The sequence below is a fragment of the Pagrus pagrus genome (assembly GCF_965226575.1).
Source record: "Pagrus pagrus genome assembly, chromosome: 23".
Lineage (NCBI taxonomy): Eukaryota > Metazoa > Chordata > Actinopteri > Spariformes > Sparidae > Pagrus > Pagrus pagrus.
In genome coordinates, this window is record NC_140205.1 from 14,684,446 (window position 1) to 14,708,369 (window position 23,924).

The following is a 23,924-nucleotide window of genomic DNA, read 5'->3' on the forward strand; positions in this document are numbered from 1 at the left end:
CTTCTCATCTCGTTACCAAAAGAATATACATTCACCATGCTGTTTACATCAGTTATCTCTACACAGCATTTTAAAACAAAGTCAAATACAATTGAAGCGATGACACATTTTCTTTTCCGCAGTGATAAAATTACACAGTGTGAAAATACAAAGGAACCCAGCAGCAATCGTGTTCATTGTACTGTGAAATACTAGCCCGGTCTGCAGTGTATTTTCCAACATTTTATGCACAACGAGGCTGACAGTTAATGTAGAAGCCCAATTAAAATCATAGCTGCAAACATGTCATCTTTTGGTGAAATTGCTGTTCTGAATGAAAAATATGGCACCCTGACTGTATTGAAGGGAACTTTAAAAATTCTGCAAGGACCTTCTCTCTGAGGCTGTTTAACAAATGCAACACAGGACTGAGAGAGAGTGTAGACATTGTGGGGTATAGTCAGGGGAGAACATACTGTATATTAAATACCGCATTGGCCTCTGCTCTTTATTGGAGCAATGCACCAATGCAGCCACCGTATTGGTGAGGGGAAGCATCACCTCCTAATACATGCATGTCCATATCTGCCAACGCTCCTGGTTTTCGCAGTACTCTCCCTATTTTAACCTTTTCTCCCGCTGTGCCCTTGATTGGTTATTTCTCACAATTTCATAGTGATGCAAATCAAATAGGAGTGTCTCTGTTTCTTGGGGGATGTGTGTTGTGGCACCTGGCAACCCAAACCAGTGGAAACCTAAGCGCGAGCGAGCGCAAACGACCCTGCCTGACGTTTGTCACTTGTCCCTACACTCGCTTAAACCCTCTGTAAATAGATGAAACAAGTCCCAAGAAGAAGAAATACGCTTCAAACTTTCACTCAACTTGGTACAAGACTTCCCCCTTTACTTGCCCTACTTCCTCACTTGCTCATCTTCTTGCCTCCACTTTTCAGGACTGTAGTCCTGCATCATCACGAGTACCTAACAACTTGAGAGGGGCTTTCAGTGGCTGCAGCATCGTCACTACACAGATGACCAATCAAATCAAAATCAAACTGGTTGTAACAGGTTAAGAATCTTGTTTTACTGGAGGCTAACATGTTTTAATGCAACGTTTAATTATGATTAGATGAGATAAACACAGGTTTTCGGCATTGTTGAAAGGTTCTTAATAATACACACACAAGCACACAATGTCAGTGTATTCCAAGGTAACAATAATCCTGCAAAGACTCACATTAGTCTGATTAACGAGGACAAATAGCAAATCTAAACACTCCCCATGTGAACAAACATGGACAGAATGCATTCTTTCAAAGAGAAAGAGCACATGCATAATTAATTACTGTAAATGAAGGCTGCAACTTTAATTATATTTGCTATAAAAAAAATGGATCAAATAGAAAATTAATTTTGTCAACTTGACAAACGGTTTGGCTCAAAAGAAATATTGGATTAGATAAATACAGGAGCTAACTGCAAAACAAAGCTTCCTATCGAATAAATGACTCATTTATGTTTTTGTGTGTGTGTGTGTGTGTGTGTACATCTGTGTTAAAGGCAGATGGGACAGACCTCTACCACACCACACTACTTTCTCTCTGCATGAGTTCTCACTGCAGTGTGTGGGGTTGTTTTAGTGCCAGAGCATCACACACATACACACACACACACACACACACACACACACACACACACACACACACACACACTGGAGCTCATGTGACAACAACTACTGTTTCATTAATCATCTGTATGTGTAAATTAGGCATGAAAAAAGAGTATTTGGAGCATGAAACCTTGGCCATACTGTCCTTTGCTGTTTTCTGTGGTAATAAATTGGATGATGGAGTGAAGTTAACGAGCTGCCGCACCGGTGTGTTTTGATCACAACCTTAGTGAAGTTTAATTGACACCAGTACACACACTGTATGTAGGTTCTTTGTTTTCTGTTTGTTCTCGTCAGTTTCAACTTCGAAAGTAAAAATTGCAATCACCGTGTTCTCAAATGCAAAAAATATTGTTTTTGCTGCGTAGTGTTAAATGAATGTAAATAAAATAGCGAGGTATGTGAAGTCTGAACACACCTGAATAGCTTTAGAATAAGATGACGGATCAGAGTATTGTTCACTTGCATGTTCAGATGATAATCACCAATTACTTTAACTCCAGTTCTTAACAAAAGAAAGTTTTTGCGAGGAGGTCCACTTCTCACTTTCCGCTGTCCTTATTTCAATCTCTCACATGTTCACACCTTTTTTCTCTTTTATAATCACACCTTTTTCAGCACTTATTTCCGTATGTTGCTTTCACATGAAATACCCACTGTTACTTATATATATTTATTTATCCATTTTGGCAGTATTTCAAAGACTTTTTGAATGCCGGTTCTTTCCCCCAAGATGAACAATTCACCAAGCGGCTTATTAGAGCAATTCATCAAATCAGTGGGCAGCGCTGATTAAATCAACTTGGTAATAAATGGAATGATCTAAAGCCTTCTGACGCCCAGAGTCCTCGCAGCCCACCTGCCCGATTAGGAGGCAATTTATCCTGTAGCTATCCACGGAGTCTCGTACTTTAATTGGAGGAAAAATGCGAATGTCATTCTGTTTGCCTGATGGCGGGAAATGCAGGTTTCTGATGAAGGATCACTGGGTAATGCCTTGGTCCCCTGATTAGAAAAAGACTTCCTGCAACCCAGTGTCATCACCAGACCTATTTTAGGGGTCTTTACCTGAGTAAATTTATGGTATGTCCCTAAATAATTCATTTTCTCTCCTCTGACTGATTTATAATGCAAGCCCATAATATAGACTCCAGAATCACTCCACAAATGTGATAAGTGCATGTGTAAGGACCCAACAGACCCGATGTGCAGCGAAATGTGTGAAATTTTATCCCCAGGATGGTGGAAAATGCTGGGTACTTGTTTTTCTGTAATGGCCCACCAATACTTTGCTGTATGTGGTGGACTGCAGCTGAACAAGAGGCATGGACGGAAAACTTTTGATGAAGACGGACATTTATAACACCTTTTAAATACATTTAAATACATTTAAACACTTTTCAAACAACCAAAATAAAAACCAACTATATCAACTCAAAACCAACCATGAGAGCACAAAACCAACCCCAAACTAACATAAAACTGACCACACCACACAGAAGTGCTATAAAAAACAATCAAACCAACATATAACTCGCAATATAAAATGGAACCAAAACAAAACTAATGATACCAAATATACCAGGAAAAAAACAACAACCATAAGAGGGCAAAACCAACACAAAAGTAGCATAAAACCAACATGAAACTGAACATACCAACACAAAAACGAAAATAAAATCAATCATTCAACATAGAAGTAATACAAAATGTACCAAACTGACATAAAACCTACCCTGCCATCATAAAAGCAGAACAAAACCAACCATACCTACCCAAAACCAACCTTAAGTGCCCCAAGCCAACATGAAATGGAACAACCCAACACAAATACAAACATAAAACCAATCATACCACATTAGAGCACAACAAAACCAACCATATCAGCACAAAACCAATATAAAAATGAATATACCGACACAAAACAAACACAAAACCAGTCATTCACCTCATGTAGGCAAGGAGAACTTAAAATAAACCTTCTAATAAGGGGGGAAAGGCTACAACAATATGTGGAAAAGAACATAAGAGCAGACTGCCTTTCAGGGAAGGTAGCTGATAGCTGGTCAGCATGACTAAAAGAAGATCAATGACTGAAATTCAACTTAGATATATATCTAATGCTCATTATGAAAAGTGTTTAGTAGATGGTACATTTTTCCTTCTTGTTTCTTCTTCAGGCAGAAAGACAATTCAGCAGGCAGTCCATTGTTAAAAATATCAAAGATAAAGTATAACACAAGCAGGTTACAAATAATCAGCACATAGCTGATTTTAAGATAATGTTCAACTCAACCAGTGCCCATATGCAAAATGCAAGTAAACCTTCACATTAACTTTCACTGTATGTTTTCTGAGTTGGTGTCTTTGACAAAGGTCACACAATCTGTGCTTTGTCTGTTTGTCAAAGGTTAAACACCCTCACACGTTCCATGTAGCACTGCCTTGTCTTTGATTAATTTTGCATTGTTTACCACATAATCAAGCTCTAACCTGACTAAATTGCATTCGGCATGCTTACCTGAATCTAGATGAGCCATCCTGTATGTGACTGTTTATGCTGATGCACATGCATGTCACTTTCTGAGTTTGTACTTACTTGTGTGTAAAGCTCACCCTGAGTGTTCTTGCTCATTCCCTCCCATTTTGTGCTCGGGTATCTGTATGCAGGGAGGTAAAAGTGGAGAATGTTGGCGAAAGCAACTCTCGGCAAGCATCAGATGGCTCGTGATGAATAGTCAATTAACTATAAACTTGTTCCAGGAATGACCAGCGAACGAGGGAGGAGAGGATGGCTGTTGGAAAGAAAAAAAGGCATCCATTATCTAGCAGCTAATTATCTAGCCACTGCCATTTCCATCCTCGAGATAGCTATGTGATTAAAGGGTTTGGTCAATCAAATAGATAACAGGGATTAGAACTGGGAGGATAGGAGAGGAAGAGAAAGCAACGAAATGAGCCAGAGGAGAGGTGGCTGCCGGAGGCTCAATTTTATCTTGTGTACCTTTTTAACAACAAATGCAATGCTGTTAAATACCCTTGCGATTTTTCTTTTTAAATGGCTTTACTGTTATTTCCTAGAAGAGTGTGCCCGTTAGATTTCATCAAGTACCATTAGGCTTACAAATAAATGCATCTTCTTAGAGTACATTCAGACCAAAGTCAGGGGGTGCGGCGAAATGCTGCAGGTTTGTGCGGCGGTGTGCAGTGACTGTCACTCCGTGGTTCATGTTGGGAACCCCCACTGAGCAGTTTGCAGAAAGGCGAAGCTTCTATGTTGTCCTTATATACAAAAGGCAAAACACTAAATCTAATAGTTCAGAAAATACAGATCACTTAATCAAAGCACCATGTGTTTGCAGACATTTTACTTATTTTAACATTACCCAGCAGGTTTGCGACTTAAAATCTTCGAGCTGTGAGGGAGAAATGAAAAAGAAATGCTATTTGTTTTCTTTTGATTTCTGTCAAAATTATATGAATGTCTGTTACAGTAGTATCAGTTTAATACTATAAGCTTTACAGTATTACTTTAGCTTTGTGTTTTGATTACTGAAAGCTCACTTAGTAAATGAAATATCTAATGTTTGACATCTTGATTTCCTTTAGTGCCAAGTCAAACTCATATTCTCCATAATCTGTATCTACAAAAACACAGCATATCAAACAATTAAATGCAAGATTTACAATGTCATTCTTTGACTAGATCATTTTAAATAACGAAGCATTGCAATAGTTCGGGCAGAGTGCTGAAGTCGTATTGGCCGATTGGCTGATTCAGTGATTGGCCCCTTCACAGCTGAGTGGGGAGCAGCATCCAATCTACAGACACATTTTGGTCGATGCTCAAAACATGATTTGACGCCCAGCCCCAGTTGTTTTCTCTTCTACCATCACTGTAGTTAGGTTTCTGTCCAACTGCAGAATCAATTTGAACCAAATCTCCAGAAAACTGGCAACAGAACATTCACATAAATGCACATTTCCATTCACTTTTGTTATGCAAATATTAGGAGTTGGGTGCATCAAGATGAACAGTTGGTGGCGCAAATACTCCAGTTGGGTGACATTTAATTATTGCAGAAGAAAAGGGTCCAGTAGGATGTGATTAAAAAAAATGATAGTCTCAATCTCAAACAGAGGAGACCATGTAGAAAACATGATGTAAACATGAATTTTCTGTCTGTTTCACATTTTAAATTTAGACCACGCAAATCTGATACATTTTGATCTGTTCAGTGGAGCAATAGCTTGAGGCTCACATGCTTCATGTATGTCATCATTTAAGTCTGTTCCCATTGCACTTTGTCATACTATTTTATCAGTGCATCAACGTTTATATGGAGGCTGCCAACATCAAGAATGAAAGAAATGACTCAAATAATATAATAATATGCCATTAAATGCACACAAAATAAATCAATCAATAAATCAATCAAAAATGTGTTGTTAATTGAAAATAAATGTCTATCAAAAGAAATAAATAAGTTTGTGGGAATTAATAGGGGTAAAATGCAAAAGGAAAATAATAGAGAAATACATACAGGAATAAATAGGTAACCCTAAAAACATTTAAAAATGAATAAGTGAATAAATAAAATGGAAAATTACTTGTGAAAGTAAATAGATTCTTGAATTAATACGAATGTAAATAAATACAAATGCAAATTAAAGCTGAAATATCAATTTGTCACATTTTATAAATTAATTAATGCCTTCGTATATTTTTAGTTTTATTTTATACTTTTAGACCTCAACCAAGAGTTAAAACTCTTTCCTGATAGTTTGACCCTTTTTTCCTGAATTTCAGGTTACAATTTAAAAAAGCACAAATCAAAACTGCGATTTAAAAAAAAAAAAAGCTTTCAGAAGGACTGAGAAAGAGGACACATGGGAAGACAGAGCCAATATATCTCGACAGGGAAAGAATGAGTGGTAAAGTGTGACATTATGTTCTGCAGGGGATGTCACTTGTTGCCTTTATGGGCTCTTTTGTCCTCCTCGGTTCTTACACGCTCGCACGTACACATGCAGTCGGTTCAAACAGCTTGATCACAACATGTGTGTGTGTTTGTGTGTGAGATGGATAGCCTCTGATCACTTGGCAGCTCAGGGAGGCTGATTTAATCTGCGCTCAGCGGGGGCTCCGTGATTGGTTAATCCCTGGAGGGCTTCATCCAATGGGGACGTGAAAGGTCAGGTTGGAACTCAAATGATGTGACAAGCGACCAAGACATCAGTTTCACACCACAAACACACAAGAAGCCTTCTGTGTACATGGAGGGAGTCACCCAGACAGAGAGCATGAAATATTAATGACCAATATCACACTTTACACACACACAAACAATAAAAATGGCCTTGTGGTGTGTCGAGGGGAGAAATGGGCTGAGAGGAATGTGAATAATCTGCGGGGGGGAAACAGACCCCTATACATAAACACTCTCCTTTCCCCATAGGGCATTAATAGACATTCAGCTTCACTGTGAGCCTAGAGGGACAATTATGTTTATCTCATTTACAATTATATCATGGCCAGAAAAATGAAAGGCAGTGACACCTGTTGGAATCAGTTACACTGGGCAAAGTCACACATTGATCATTCCAAATAGCTTTGAGAAATGACTGCAGATCTGTTCACATTTATACCCAGATATCAGGCGGCATGAAGCAAGGTTGATTTTTCAACTGGCCTGTGTTTCAAGAAACAAAGAACAGAAAGAGGGCTACTGTTGGTGAGTGTTTTATCCTTATAATTAGCTCCACTGCTTGATTTATTTCAATGACGAGGGTGAATTCAACTCATTCCATGTTTCTTTCGGCCAGCTCATTTTATCGCCAATCTGGCTGGAGATGGGTGTATTGATGAAGACATTTGATGTGGATGTTTGTATCTTTCCATCTGTTTCCAAACAGTATTCATAAGAATTAATGTAAGTTTGTATTTGACATTTGATCACCTTCTGATTTACAGCCTGGAAGGAAGACTGTGAAGGTTAGGCAGGTGGATGAATCTGCACTCTGTAAAATCAAATAATTTGTTCAATTTAAAAGAAGTTAGTGTCTGGGCTGTTTCAAAACTTTAAGTTGACTGAGTTTGAGAAGACAGGTTGAGGTCATTTTTTAATGATAACAAATAAATGTTGCTCGTCATCTGAAAACAGATATTTTAGTTTGCAGCCCTTCACAGACCTGCCATACTATGTCAATCCTTTGTCCACCTCAGCCTAGGTTTATATGCCCTCCATACCTTCAGCACAGTCTTTTTGCTATAACTGCAATGTTTCCCTCATTGTGTAATGTTTTTGGCCACTTGGGGGCAGCAGAAACAAGCTGTAAACACACTGACATATTGTTTCTTTAAAAAGTTGACATGGTGAGGCTGACATTGTGAAATTCTTAGCAAACAGTTGCTGTTCTACACATCAAGCAATCACAGAGCAACATTAGCTTCATTTGGAGTTGCAGTTCTTGCTATCTGATGAGTATATCTCCAATATCCACTTTCCTTTTCAGGTTAAGCTTTGAGTCGTCTCCTTAAAGTCTCTAGCAACTATTTAGACAAGTATGCGACTGTTTAGCGGCTAAATGCTTCATCATGTTGACCAGTAAGTCGCTAACTCAGTAAGGCAAGTGGTGTAGAGTTGTTCTTTTTTTTAGCTTTTGGTAAAAACAGCTGCAACAGGAAATTACATTATTGGGAATGATGAGGGTGAAGGTTTGGATGTAAAACCAAAACAATGAGCTGAAAGATGCTAAAATGCCCTGTAGAGCCTAAAACACTAACCTCAATTAAAGGAATAGTTCACTCTAAAACAAAATTCAGTCATTATCGACTCACCCACTTGCTGGTGATAAGTCCGGTGTAGTTTCTTATTCCTCAAAGTGCAGCTGGAGACTCGCGGGGGTACTCTCCGGCAACGATAATCCATATAACGAGCCTAAGTGGCGACCGGGAGAAAATGTCCATAAAACTACACAAAAACTCCGTAATATTCCTCCATACTGCTCGTCCGCTGCAATCCAAGTGTCCTGAGGTGGCGACATCCAGAGTTTACTCGAAACGACGTCATTTAGTACATTTTTCTAGCCTAAACAGTCACTATGCTATGTTTACACGGAGGCACGCTCCGCATTCACGTGAGTCTCCCTCGCAGCCGATTACACTACGGAAGCCGCGCCGGACAAGATGAACGGGACTCGCGATAGATACACACCGGTATGTACATGGTGCTGTGAGTTTCAAAGTTTCAAATCACCAGTGCAGCAGATCCCCCTTGTGTTTGTGTGTCACTCGATGGCTCAGTTTGCTCCGGTCTTATCTGGAGACATGCAGCTGCCTCAGTGAGAGAAGTAGCTAGTCGATTACGTAATGTGTACTGTTATGTTTATTCTACCGTTACTGGCACGGCTAATATGTGTAGCAAGGCTAATAGCAGATGGCTAATTCTAACTTTAGCTTGCATATTACATAGTGCTTACACGTGAACTCGGCGTGATCGAGACCAACACAGCGGGGAACATCGTGAAGTGGGTTGAATTGAAACTTGTTGACTTATTGTTTTATTTACCGTTGAGGCGGACCACTCTCCTCCATGCGTCCCTGCCGCTGCCTGCTCCAGATCAGTCACTCGGCTGTGCTGTGATGTGGTTAGTGGATAGTGGATGGAGTTTGTCATGAGGTCGGTGCGCCCTCTACAGGAGAAATAGCCTAATGTCGGGGGATCTTTTCAAATGGGGGAACATTTTCAAAGTAAAACCAAGTCTTATTCCCTGCATTTTATTTCTGAAAATATCGGCGACAATCGGCGAGTTTTGGCCGATTACCGATTAGTCTCAAACGGGCTATAATCAGCCGATTAAATCGGCTCGCCGATAAATCGGTCGGGCCCTATAGCAGAGTTGTGGAGGCATTACATTGTACGGGGGATGGAAACTGCAGCAAATACTTCCACTCTGATGCATGTAGTGTTATCTTATAGTGGTATATATTTTTCCAGTTGTTAACTGTATAACACAATCATCTGTAATGCTGTTGTATTGTACAGGTGTTCAAAACTGTGTCTCCTTCTGCGTGTGTGTGCTTGTGTCAAACCTTGATAAAGTAATACCTGGTGATCGGTGTGAGCTGGTCACTGGGATGTGAAGGACAACAGTTGACCACCCAGCTGCCGCTGCTTCTGTTTTTCATTACAGAGAGAAAGAGCAGGAGAGGGAACGAGCAGCGGAACATTTTTCTGCAATTGCTCGGGCACCCAATTTAAAACCATCACCAGAAAACGCATGATAAATTTCATAAAAAAGTATAAATGAATAAAATCTAATGCTCTAAGATCTAATACCTTTTCAGGAGAGTAACTGGTTTTTCGGTTTAATGGCCACTCCCTGCACCACAGCTGCAGTCATTCAGTGCACCACGCAGCTCAGATGTACCATTACTTTTTACAGTGACGATTCACAATGAAATGCAAATATCAGTGGAACATTAAAGGCTGTGTCCCTTTTGCACTTTATGTGAGGACTTGGTGCCCTGCTTCCATGCGAGTCCATTTGTAGTGAACTGTGTCAATATGTTTCTGCATCAATGTCACCAAGTAAAATTGCTGCAGTTATTATACTTGAGGATTAAGGTGATTCTTATTTTAGCTGCAGAGTGTGGCAGACTGCCATCTTCTGAGGTACATTTATTCAGCCGCAGCCCTGTGATGTCTGATACTGGCCCCTCGATGAGTTCTTTATTAATTAAATCAGAATATGCAGGATATGTTTTGACTTTCATTCAGTAATCATCATATTTATCCTTTTTTCACCGCTGTGATTCTCTCAGTAATTGTGTTTAGGCAATACAAGACATTTGTGCCACTCAACTTGAAAATTAAAACTAAATGAATGACGAAAGAGGCAGAGTGAGGAAAAATAGAAATGGTAAAGCGAATAGAAGGGTGGGCGGGATGAATTTACAGACTGTACAACCTGAATGGATGCTCACTAATTGAGACAAATGAACAACAGCACGGAGGTGTGTGAGAGAGACGACAGTGGATTTATCTAGTCCATCTTTTGCCCTTTTACAGTACCTCACTGTTTTTTCTCTTTTTTATTTAAATCCACATCCTTGTTTTACTCATGCATATCTTTTTTAGTCTGAATAACAATATAGAGCACAGCACATCCCATCTCCCTTTTCTCATACATTTAGAATCTATAAATCATGTATGGCAAACCTCATTGTTAAATGAGGTTATACAATAGAAGTCATTGTGAAATTCTCGCTTCTTCCATTTATTCTGCATGTCACACTCTAATACTACAGGGACTTCTGTCTAAGTATTATACAGTGCAAACAAAATTAGTTTATTCTCGCAAAAAACTCAGTGTCTCTCAGCCAAGTAGTTAAAAAGCCATTCCTTGTAATTTCTGACATTGTGATTAATGCAAAAATTGATTTTTCTTCTAAACACTGACGCTTGTGGATGGAGCAAAAATACTGCAGGAGTCAAGCGAGCACAGTTTGGCTCCACAATGAGATATTCTCCACCTACTGCAACAGAATTCAGACTGGTCATGGCCCTTTATATAAGGACTTTTAAAATGTATATATTCTAATAAATATTATCTAAAAGTAACGTTAAAGAAATGTAAAAATAGATGGAATGGTTGACTAGAATTGAATAAATAGTTGAAATAGTCCACAAATAGTAAAGGATAAATGGTTGCAATTGTTAGTTAATGGAAAAACGGGTGCACATTTATTTAGTTAGCTAAAAGTAATGGAGAATGATTGACGTAGGAGTTAGTTAAAGAATTGGATAAATGATTGAAATGGCCAAAGGTATTGGTAAGTTGTTGAAATAGATAGCTAAAAGTAATGGAAGCGTTTGGATAAATGCCTGATGTAGTTAGCTTAAAGTATTGGATAAATGGTTTAAATAGATTATTAATACACAATTGATGCACCAAAAGTTAAGTGAGCTTTGAAAGCCAAGTACTTATATTGAAGGATGTTTTCGACCTACAGTATCACTAGGCATTGTCATCTTCTAAATAACCTTTCTTCCTCCATTGTTTTCGAAGTTACCTTCACTTCTTGATGAGCCTATCAATCTCCTGTTAATGCCTTGACATTACCACCTCTAAAGCTAACTTTTTGCCACTCTCATAACACCTAAACTCTTCATCTTTTTTAACTTCTAACTTGACTGCCCCTTCCAGCCCTTCCAGTGCCCATGTGTCCTCAGTTACAAGCCCCAGGCCAAGTCACTTTTGGCATCTACCCATCACTCCTCTCTTTCCTTGGCTGTGTACTCTCACCATTCCCCTTGGCCCTGCCGTGCAGGGACACTTCCTGCTTCCTCTTCAGGGAAGGCATTGATGCTGATATACTAGGAACTTTGGTTACTAGCTTGTGGCTGGACTTTATTCGACTGATTTGATTGATTTCTTAAGAGGTACGGATCAATGCAGGGCCCCTTGCCACTACCCTTTTCACCTTCCCCCGAGCACCCTTTTCCCCTTGGTTTGAAAGTATTGAATAAACACTTAATAGCAAAAATGCTGGATAAATGGTTGAAACGTGTAGCATCTGCCATTCTGAATGGTAAGTGGTAGTAGTAAGACTTCAAACTTGATTGAATAGACCTAAACATTAACATTTCAACTGTATCAAATGATGGTTGGTCTCAATGAAGGGGTACCTCAATTATTCTCGGACTGTAGAGGTAAAGTAGACAAAAAAGGCTTGGAATGACATGTTTAGAGGTAACATTTAGCTTGCATTTAAAAGAGATGTACGCTGTTTCAGGAAATAAATAAAAGGAATGGATTCTCCTCCAGCAACACTTTAATTTTACAACATAACAGCTAGCATGACACAGATCTGATGCTCAAGCGATCCTCCTCACCTTTTTGTTTTTCTTTTACAGCCATGTTCAGTACATGTAACATGCTGGTACAGTTCAGTGATTTTCAGGCTATGATGTCTTGATCTCTGCTCCTCTATAACAGAATTTTGTACAGTGACCTTGTCAGTAACATGTTGCTAAACTGCCCTGTGGCTGTGTGACTGTGATAGAACGACTGATCCAGGGTCAAAAGCTGCAGACATGGACCTTAAATTACCCCGGTGACAAGGTGTGCCACTTGACTCTCTTTTAGAACAACAGAATCAAACTACTGTGAGGAAATCACTCTTGAAGGGCTTTACTCAGATTTAATGTTTAATGGTTTTGACTTTAGCAGCGCCCTACGGGTCTGTGGTAAATTATAAGGAAGTTCTAGACAAGATCTTAGTTTGTTTCCTGGTGGCTACATTGGGATGCAGGTTTAAGAGCGTAATGGATTCAGCAATGGTGGAGTCAGAATCAGAATCAGAATTCCTTTATTTGTCCCGCAAATGGGGAAATTTCTTTGTCACAACAGCCAAAGGACAGTATCACACTTAAACAGTAATAAAAGTAAAAAATAAACAATATAATAAGACATAAGAAATAGAATTTAACTGGTATATACATAATATCTACAATATGAAATTGGTATTTACAATATGACATAGTATTTATTATTTATAATATGGACAGTGTAAGTTTAAACAGTTGGTATTTTTATTTACAAACAATAAATAATAAATATGGATATTAAAAATTGTCCAATTTGTGCAAACCAGAAAGTGTGTGGATATGTGCAGAGTTTTTTTATTGCACAGTGCACAGTGAGGTCTACTGGGAGCAGTGCTGGTTGTAGACTCTGACAGCAGCAGGAAGGAAGGACCTGCGATACCTCTCCTTCACACACTTGGGGTGTATCAGCCTGTCACTGAAGGAGCTGACCAGTGCTGTGATAGTGGCCTGTAGGGGGTGGGACTCCTTCACCAGCAGCGATGATAGCTTGGCCATCATCCTGCTGTCTCCCACCACCTGCACTGGGTCAAGAGGGCATCCCAGGATGGAGCTGGCCTTCTTGATAAGTTTATCAAGTCTCTTCCTATCTGCTGCCGAAATGCTGCTGCTCCAGCAGACTATACCATAGAAAATGGCTGATGCCACCACAGAGTCATAGAAAGAAGTCAGGAGTGCCCCCTGCACTCCAAAGGACCTGAGCTTCCTCAGCAGATGGAGTCTGCTCTGACCTTTCTTGTATATTGCTGCAGTGTGATGAGTCCAGTCCAGTTTGTTGTTCAGGTGAACTCCCAGGTACTTGTAAGACGTCACCATCTCAATGTCCGTTCCCAGGATGTTCACCTGAATGCAGGGTTGTTTGCGCCTGCGGAAATCCACCACCAGCTCTTTGGTCTTCCCGGCGTTGAGCTGGAGGTGGTTCCGCTGGCACCAGTCCACAAAGTCCTGAATAAGTTCTCTGTAGGCTCCGTCATCCCCGTCCCTGATGAGGCCGACGATAGCAGAGTCGTCAGAGAACTTTTGTAGATGGCTGTGGGGTGTTTGGTGGGAGAAATCAGCAGTGTACAGGGTGAACAGGAAAGGGGCCAGGACTGTTCCCTGTGGGGCCCCTGTACTGCAGACAACCGTGTCCGACACGCAGTCCCGAGTCCTCACATACTGTGGCCGGTTGGTGAGGTAATCGAGGATCCAGGACGTGAGGTGTTGGTCCACCCCCGTGAGCTCCAGCTTGTCCCCCAACAGTGCAGGCTGTATGGTGTTGAAAGCACTGGAGAAATCAAAGAACATGATCCTCACAGTGCTTCCAGGCTGCTCCAGGTGGGACAGTGATCTGTCCAGGAGGAAGATGATGGCGTCGTCCACTCCGATGCCAGGCTGGTAGGCAAACTGGAGTGGGTCCATAAAAGGACCCACCAGAGGGCGGAGATGGACAAGGACCAGCCGCTCCAGGGTCTTCATCAGGTGTGAAGTGAGAGCAACTGGTCTGTAGCTGTTGAAGTCCTTTGGGTGAGGGATCTTTGGTACTGGTACCACACAGGAGGTTTTCCACAGCAGTGGCACTTTTCCCAGCTTCAGGCTCATGTTAAAGATGTACTCCACAATCCTGCACAGCTGGTCTGCACAGGACTTGAGGAGCCTGGAGCTGATCCCGTCTGGACCCGTGGACTTCTTCACCTTCATCTTCCTCAGTTGATTCCTCACCTGGATAGTGGAGAGGGACAGATTGGAGCAGGGGGGCTGAGTGTCGGGTGGGGGAGGTGGGTGAATGTCAGGGGGGGCAGTGGAGGGTGTCTGCGACATGAAAGCAGTGGAGAGGGAGGTAGAGGTGAGAATGGGGCAGGAAACAGGGGGGTTGGAAGAGGTGGTGGGGGGCAGCAGAGATGAATGGGCCGGGGGAGGGGTGGGTGTCTGGTCAAACCTATTGAAAAATAGGTTCAGGTCGTTCACCCACGTCTGATCCCCGGCAGCCTGGGAGTCTGGTTTCCTCAGTCCTGAGATGGTTTTAAGGCTTTTCCAGACTCCACTGATGTTACTCTGCTGCAGCTGGACCTCCATCTTCCTCCTGTAGCTGTTCTTCCCCTCTCGGATCTTCTTCCTCAGCTCCTTCTGCACAGCCTTCAGCTCCTCCTTGTTTCCTGACCTAAAGGCCCTCTTTTTCTCCTTAAGGAGAGCCTTAATGTCAGGATTAATCCAGGGTTTGCTGTTTGAAAAACACCGTACAGTCCTGGTGGGTACAGTGTTTTCAACACAGAAGTTGATGTAGTCCGTTATGCATCCTGTTAAGCTGTCGATGTCCTCCCCATGAGAAACACACAGTTCTTCCCACACAGTTGAGTCAAAGCAGTCCCTCAGAGCCTCTTCAGACTCCTCAGTCCATGCTTTAACTGTGCGGGTTTCCACTGGTTGCCTGTTTACAAGGGGCTTGTACACAGGCAGGAGATGAACCAGGTTGTGGTCAGATCTTCCCAGGGGAGGGAGGGGGGATGAGTTGTATGCCTCCTTGCTGTTGGCATAGAATAAGTCCAGTGTTTTATTGTCTCTGGTGTGGCAGGTGACATACTGAGTGAATGTGGGCAGGGTGGAGGACAGAGAGGCATGATTGAAATCCCCAGAGATGAGGAAGAGGGCCTGTGGGTGCTGTGTCTGCAGTGAGCTTGTGACTGAGTGGAGAGCGTCACAAGCTGCATCAGCGTTAGCAGAGGGGGGGATATACACAGCGAGTACGATCACCTGTGTGAACTCCCTCGGGAGGTAGTACGGCCTCATGCTAACCGCTAAAAGTTCAATGTCTTTACTGCAGACCTGCTCTTTAACAGTGATGTGCCCAGAGTTACACCATCTGTCATTAACAAACACAGCCAGCCCTCCTCCTTTCCTCTTACCGCTCTCTGCCGTCCTGTCCGCCCGCCGCATTTGAAATCCGTCCAGGTTAGCGTCCGTGTCCGGGGTCTGCGCCGTTAGCCACGTCTCAGTAAACACCATGATGCTGCTCTCACGGTAGTCCCTCTGATGCCGGGTCAGCGCCGTTAGCTCGTCCATCTTGTTGGGGAGAGATCTTACATTCCCCATGATGACGGACGGGAGGATGGGTCGGTAGCGTCTCCTCCTGCTACGGCGAGCAGCTCCGGCACGGCACCCGCGTCTCCTCCTCTTCAACTCCCGCGGGACATCGGGCCGCTTGAGCGGCGGCACCGCAGCGCTACTGAGGGCCAACAGCTGATCCCTACTGTAAACAATAGGGCCGCGTACAGGCTCCCCGGACACGGCGGAAAACAGCGAAAGAAGCAGAATTAAGACCAGAGCGATAAAAACAACTCTGGTCTCCATACTGCCCGGAGAAAGAGCTCCAAAGTCAAGTAAAATAAAAAAAGTTAAAAAGTACTAAAAGTTATAAAAAAAGAAGAAAAAGCTCAAAGGTGAGCGAGAGCTGCTGTAACAGGCTGCCACTCACGCGGCGCCCCTCCTCCTCGAGTCTTGAAACTGTTGGGTTTTTTTGCAAGAACTTGGCAGTTGTTACTGATTATCACCGCCACGCATGTTTTCCATGTGTCCGTTGGTTGATTGATTGATCTGTTTGTTGGTCAATTGGTTAGGTGCTTGGTCGATTAGTTGGTTAGTTGTTCTGTCGGTTAGGTGCTTGGTTGATTAGTTGGTAAGTTGTTCTGTCGGTTAGGTGCTTGGTTGATTAGTTGGTTAGTTGTTTGGTTGATTTTTTGGTTGGTCAATTGGTTAGTTGTTCTGTTGGTTAGTTAGTTGGTTTGTTGGTTGGTTTGTCAGCAGGATTACATAAAAACTACTGAATGGATTTCCATGAAACTTGGATGGAGGACCCAGAATAGACCGCCTTAACCTTTGGTGCAGCGTCAGATAAAGGTAAGGATCAAGGGATTTTTCTCTCACTTTCTTTAACATTGCAAAATACAGCATTTTTCTACATTTTTCAGGAAATAATGCATTGATCTTGATTAAAAAAACACAAAAAACAGGTGTATTCAGGTGTCTGGTATCTACTGGTTAATAAAGAAAGGGCAAAGCATTGTATTCAAATCTCAGTGCAATTCCAATACATGGTGAGAATGAGAACATAGATTTGATTTTCAGTTTTAGAGTATTTGGTAATTTGATCTGAAAAAGGCTGGTCTACAGAGATAAAGACTCTCAAATGGTTAAATTAGAAAACATGTTCGAAGAAGACAACTTGAGACTTCAGCTCTCACAAGTTTTCAGTCTCTTATCCAGTTATCAAAACCTTCAAGTGGTATTGATCGCCTTTGTTGAAATGCGTCCTTACAACATCTTGTGCTCTTGATTTCACTTGCACTCTAATTTAATCAGAAACTAAAACCGTTGTCTGCATTGTTAAACAATCCCACTTGATTCAAAGATACCACTGTACAATAACAAGTACTTCCACAATTATACTATATCATATTCTAGCATGCTGAACAGTAATTTGTGCCTCAGGCTGTTGCCGAAGCTAGTCCTGATCTATCGCGTGATTTGATTTTTGATCTGCATTGACAGACAATTATTCTGCACTCAGAGATGAGTGCTGAACTGTTTTGAAGAAGCGTTGTGATTGGTTAATGAGTCGGAAAGGGAAAGCTTCTTGATCTCATTTCCAGTGCTTAATTAACCTTGGAGTTGGAGATTTCCCCCGGTGGTGGGGACAAGGCAGGGTTACCTCACTCTTTCTCTCCGTCTTTGTCTTCGTCTTGCCACCATTGCTCTCTCCGATGTATACCTCTCCCCTGCAATGACAAAAGGATGTTAAGCTCTCCGTCTGTGTGTCCTTCTACAGACAACAACCCCTTATTGACTGATTTATGAGTGCAAATATGCGTATGCAGTCCTTCCACATGCACAGATGTTCAAACATGCACAAATATCTGTGTCTGGTGATATCTCCTTAAGTCCAGAATAAAATGATATAAATAGCACCGTTGCTCTCCCCCCACCCCACCACTCTCCTCCTCCTCCTCTGACTCTCTCCCGGGCCAGCCCAGTTCTATGGCCCCGGGGGTATGAACCCAGTTCTGACAGAATTGATCTCTGTTTCCTCTTCTCCCTCCCTCTGTCCGTCTGGACCCTTGGGCCCTCAGAGACTAGCCCGACACCCAGCCTCCACAGCCGGCTCCGCACCAGGCCAGTATGTCTTGTCTCCCGCCCTCCCTCCCTCCTATCCTCTCGTATATTCTCCTTCCCCTCCTCCCTCCGTCCCTCCTCCCATCTGGCCCTCTGTACTCTATGTATCCTTTCCTCTCTAGTATTGTCTACCTTTTCATCTTTCAGTTTCTGTTCTCTTCCTCCTAAAAAATTGCTTTTTCCACTTTTCTCCTCTCTGCCCATTCCCTTCGTCTTATAGCACTGATATCTGAACCCTCTGTCTCTAAACCACTTTGACCTCGACACACAGAAAAAGGGTTGACGTTCATTCAATGTATATTTTTTAATTCCAAAACAGGATACTGTGAGTACAGCGTTTACTCTTGTGGTCTAAAATGTTTAATTACAAAGTTTCATCAGAGAGTTTTTCCTTATTTTGCTTCAATTAAGTTGGTGAACACAGATTTCTTTTGGGATTCATGCTCAAATTTATATAGTAGCATCCAAAAGGAGTCTAATTTCATATGCGTTCCTGCATTGTGTTTTTAAAAAAACTTGATAAGTTATTAAGAATAAATGTGGTTAGACTGCGTGTGCTGTTTTCATAATAAGAGACCATCTCCCCAGTGTGGCTGCATAACGTTGAGTGCCTCGGATTCAAAAGTTTATTGGCCATCATTCCAATTATCCTTGCCAGTGAGGACACTAAACCTCAGATTGCTTTTGATTAAAAGGCCAGACCTTGCAAAGCATGTTAATGTAACTTATTACAGTTTGAATAAATTGTTTACCCCACTGTTGTAAAATGGTTTTGACATTAACAGTAGGCTCTTTACAAGAACATTTGGTTTTGATCTGATATCAAGTGGACCATTTTAACAGAATACACAGAAGAAATGTCAGACATTAGACATTTCTTTTAACTATTTCTGTTAATTACTTGACCACATCCATTGTTAAACATGTGACAGTTTATAATGATAAATAACAAATGTTTATTTTCTGAATTCTCTGTAATAATGAGTTATTGACTCACTGTTTGTATGTGCACCTCATCAGAACCATCATTAATTAATGGTAAGTTTATCGTTAAATCTTTAGTTAATAGATATTTCACTGTTAAACAGTGTCATTTTTTAACTGTTGTTAAGCAATTGTAAAGGTTTATTAATATCATTTTCAACTTTATGATGGTCATCCAAATCTTTATAGATAACCTGCATAATATTTATCAATCATTTACAATATCTGCTGAAACTTAACATTTAATAATTGCTTTATAAATGGCTTATAAAGCATTGCATTGTTTGTTAACAGTAAAATTACTATTAACTAAAGTTTAATTAACTATAAATTTACCATTTATTAATGATGGTTATTACCATTTACTCTAAACAAGATTTTTTAGCATTTAGGGATCAATTCATCGACCCCAATTAAAAAGTTTCGGTTTGTTAAATGGAATGAAACCTTTATTTAAAAAGGGAAGGACCATTGAGAGGAGGCTCTCTTTTTCAAGGTCACCCTGAGTGAAATGCATATGAAACATAGAAATGTAACACCAAACATACATTTGCAATACATACATAACATGTATACATTCACACTGCAAGGCAAAAGCGTCAAAAGGGACCATCCCATCTAATTTTGCACATTTCTGCTAAATATTCCACTTCCACAAAGCAAAAAATAAAATTAAAAGCCAATTTCTCAATAGTGCGGTGCGAATACTTAAAAAGACATGAGATAGTTGGTTAGCTAACTAAATTTTTCGAGTCAAGGTTAAACTTATTTTCAGTGTATACCCTCTTCCCTCCTTCTCCAGATTAATGCCAGGTGTTGGTCAAGATCTCTGGCATCGATCCCTCTCTCTCCTCTTTCTTCTTTCAACCCACTCTCCTTCCCCTTGTTTTTCAAGCTCCACTCTTCTGCCAGGTGAACCAGCGCCTCATCGGCACCTGCGACCAGCCTTCCTTCCCTCCTCTGCACTCCATCCTCCTCGCTGTTACCTCCAGATTAATGCCAGGTAATTTGCTCCTCGCGGTGCACCTCTGTGTTCCTCCTCCTCCCTCCTCCAGGTGAGAGAGTCACATTTACTCTTTTTTTTCCAGCCACTTGAGTTGCTCTGTTCTCAGTTTGTAACTCCACTTTTGTTCTCTTTCATTCTGCCAAGTAAGCTTTCCTCATCCTCTCCCTTGTTCTGTCCTACCCCTTCATCCTTGCCCCCTTCCACTCGTGTCTCCTTCCTACCCCCCCTCATCCCTCTATCAGAGACAGAGCCATATGGCCGGGTGCGGCCCGCGCCTGCCCAGCTCTCAGCCTCGTTTAAATTCACAGCCTGCGGGTCATTCTGCCTCTGCGGTGGGACGACAGACACCGCCACGGAGGAAGGGCAAGTACAAACCCTGGCGACGAGAGGAGACTGGGAGGAGAGAGGGAGGGCAAAAATTGCAATGGAAGAAAACGCAGCCGGAAATTCTTAATCATAGTTTCTAAAAAATGAAGGTGGACAAATTCTGTGTGTTAGAATGAAACAGAAGGTGGAGTCACATGGCAAAACAGGTGGTAGTTTGACATTGAAATAATGAAGTGGAGAGAAAATGGGATGCATTTGTATTAATTTGGATGACCCAGATTCAGTCGCTAATATATGAGAAAGTTTGGGATTGTGAGCAAATTTTAATTCGCAGCGAGTGGTTTTTGTTTTGTTTAACGATGAACAGTATGGAGGACTGAATGTGTCGGAATCAGAAATAAAAAATGAATTTATAAATGGCTCATTAAATAAATTACTAGGCAAATTAAAGCAGAAATATATATTCATGACACGCTTTATAAATTCATGCCTACATTTATTTTCTATTTAATTTTTGGGGGCATATCAAATTATTATTGAGCCTTTTATATATTCATTTATTTTTTTATTTTGGCAGGTTCAGTCCTCCATAGAAATGAAACACTACACTAACATTACCTACATTTTTGACACCAATGGGACTGTATGAAAATGATTTGATCAGGATGCTGAATATTGTATTTAATTTTATAAGAAAGCATGGCAGTCCTTAGCATTTTAAATAATTTTGCTGGATTCTCATTTCGACTGGAAGAAAAACTGCGATACACTCTCTAATATACCTCGAAATAATACATTATGGCAAGCATAACAACGTGGTGAAAATGCAGCCACTCCCTAATTGTGAATAGCAGCGACATTTTGTTCTTCATCTCACAAAGGAAGGTGGAAATTAAAAATATAAAACCCTCCCAGCTGTCCCAAAAAAGCAAGACTACGTCCTTTCATTAAAAAGAAAACCCTCACGTTCGAAACCATTTTCATACACTCCTTAACTTTAACTAAAGCTGTCTGCACAGTCAGACCACATCCCCTCATGTAAAAAAAAAAGATAACCCCCCACCCCGCCTCTAATAATCTTCATACGCTCTCTTAACTTCAGCTGAAGCTGTTGTAGTTCAGGGTTTCTTCAGCTTTCTGTGCCCTGCTGGAAAAGGTTCAAAAACATGAAAACACTGGTCGCTCCTGAGAATAACAAACAGAAAAGAGCCAGGATAAACTTAAGATGGTACTTCAGGATGAAAAAAGTAGGAGAAGAAGAATTATTACAAAGAACAGGGATAACTGTACAGAGAAGAGGTGGAGGAGAAAATGAGTCCAGAAGCAGCAGGAATTAGAGGAGTTTGGAAGGAGCTCAGCAGCAGGTTGCAGAGGAGCCGAGAAGCCGAGAGGAACACGGGGAGCGCAGGAGAGGAGGAGCGGAGCGAAACAGCGGGCATTAAAAGAGAAGAGGTGTGAAATTGAAACCAATAAATCCAGAACAGGTTCCTACAGTTGTGGGAGCCACCGCCGCCTCACACTTGGCCTCGCTAGTGTTCTCTTTTTAATTTGAGCCTGGCCGATTGTTGTCTGAGTAGACTTCAGCTTGCCAAACATTCGTGTTCAATGACACCGGGCACGGCACCAGAACAGGGCACACCCATTTTGAAATGACACTGAACTGTATGTTTCTTTGAGAATGAAAAAGGGGGCAAGGTGCTGGCACTGAAACGCTTATTTGCTCCAATTATATAGCAGTCATCCCTCTAGTCTCTGAGCTCATCTATTGGATCTTGTCTTTCTTTGTCTTATCTGTTGCCCTTGCATGCATCTACTGGCATTAACTGGTATTTCACTGTTACTTTTATAGCTGTTATTATTACTCTTACATTTCTAATCTCTGTGTAGACATATACTGTAGGCCAGTATTTGGCAGGGTGTACTCTTGGTGGGTATTTTCAGGTGTTAAAATTTTGTAGTCATGGTGCTGTTATGTTGTGAAGAAACTGCTATAATAATCTCACAATATTCCAACATCTGAGCATGTCTAAACTACAGGTGAGGAAGGAATTATCAGTTATCTTAGCCTGTTCCAGTGATTAGCTTAAATGCTTGTTAATATTTTCAACCAGTATGTTTCGCTTTTAAAGTCAAGCTGATATGGAAGGTCGAGTGGTATGTGCTTATATTTTACGTGTTTATTGTAAAAACAGTCAGGTAGGGAGGGACTAGTTATTGCAGCCGATAGCTGTGCAGCTACCGGAGTGTTACAGGAGGAAATCATGACCAATTTTGGTAATTTCTTTGGCATGTAATGTTAGTCGGTGCACAATGTGACTGTGAATGTAATCTAAAATGGTTAAAAAGGCATTTTTCATTCCAGCTTGACTTTAACATTCAATGAAATATAAAGCTTTTATTCTTTTTAATCAAATTTATCAAAACGTGGAAACGAATGAATCAGAAAGTGGTAACGAATTGTATCTCGTGCGCTCGCAGTTGGTATCAGCCATGAGAAGCAGGTTGGTTATCATTATCAGCTTTTAAAAAAAATCCATATCATGCATCCCTACTTTAAACATTGTTGACTGTGTCTCATCATCTTTGTGGACCAGTTAGAGATTAAAGTATTGAGGGTTAATAACTCTTTAAAATTGAATGTATTCATTGTAAAACAGGTTTGTTTTGTGGCCTCACATAATCTTTAAACAAAACTCAAACTGGCTTCTGCACAGTATAACAAGAGCTTATCTAATTTTAAGAATTGTCCGTCCTTTTGCATGAGAAATAGTCTCACTTGTAAATTAAGCTTGCTAATTTCAGTCATAGAAAAGGAGAAAACCGGGGCCTGTCAGTACCCGCTAACATTATTGGTTATAAAGTCTCTAGAATGTCACTTTTTCAATGCTTAACATTATTGCACTGAACGCCACATACAGTATTAAGCTGTAAAAATCCATCTTGAGGTTGTTGTTAATGGTCTGTATGGCGTTATATAGCACTCAGTGCAAGTAGCTAGCAGGAATAACATCACAACAAGAATATGCATATGTTAGAATAATGCATTAATGGAGTCGCTTTATATCTTGACAATGCAGAGGATTTATTCGAGGGGAATGAATGTGAGTGGGAATGCATTTCCCGGCCGCTTGAAAATGTCATCACTTTGGCAACGTCAGTTTTTCGATTTAAACCCTCTCAGATGATGTATGAATGCGGCGCGGCAACATGGCACACGCTAATTGACTGAGGCATATTGTGTGGATATTTTCCTCCACTCGTCCACTCAAGATCTTGAATAACCAATCCCAGACTTAACCCCCACACCCCAAAACCCTTCACCCACCCACCCCCGTCATCCCTGCCTCTCCGTATACTGTCAGTAAAGCATGGCGCTAAGATTCTTATAGACTTTAGCTCCGCCAAATATCCTTGTTAATAT

At 41.2% G+C, this 23,924-nt stretch overlaps 2 protein-coding genes across 7 annotated transcripts in view; one reads left to right on the top strand and one right to left on the bottom strand.

Moving 5' to 3' along the window:
- LOC311252866 (uncharacterized protein) overlaps positions 1–23,924 on the top strand; it is a 146,231-nt gene that overhangs the window by 70,948 nt on the left and 51,359 nt on the right. For 2 of the 6 annotated variants that reach the window (XM_084346471.1, XM_084346470.1), the window contains exons 3-5: positions 18,144–18,190; positions 20,083–20,173; positions 20,419–21,341. The exons of 1 other annotated variant lie outside the window; for it this stretch is intronic. In XM_084346471.1, the coding sequence (XP_084202597.1) occupies positions 18,144–18,190; positions 20,083–20,173; positions 20,419–20,630 (350 nt within the window). In that variant the 3' untranslated portion in view covers positions 20,631–21,341. Of the gene's footprint in view, positions 1–7,301; positions 7,378–18,143; positions 18,191–20,065; positions 20,174–20,418; positions 21,342–23,924 lie in introns of those variants that run through there. 3 more of the 6 variants (XR_014621589.1, XR_014621590.1, XR_014621591.1) reach the window with 3 other exon arrangements.
- On the bottom strand, positions 13,985–16,489 carry LOC311252446 (uncharacterized protein). The gene is made up of 2 exons (XM_084345596.1): positions 14,993–16,489; positions 13,985–14,742 (listed from the first exon to the last, which is right to left on the bottom strand). The coding sequence occupies exons 1-2, from the start codon at positions 16,366–16,368 to the stop codon at positions 14,739–14,741; spliced, it is 1,380 nt and encodes a 459-aa protein (XP_084201722.1). The 5' UTR covers positions 16,369–16,489; the 3' UTR covers positions 13,985–14,738.

Coding starts and splice junctions, on each gene's coding strand:
- LOC311252446 (XM_084345596.1), bottom strand. CDS start 16,368: ATGGAGACCAGAGTTGTTTTTATCGCTCTGGTCTTAATTCTGCTTCTT.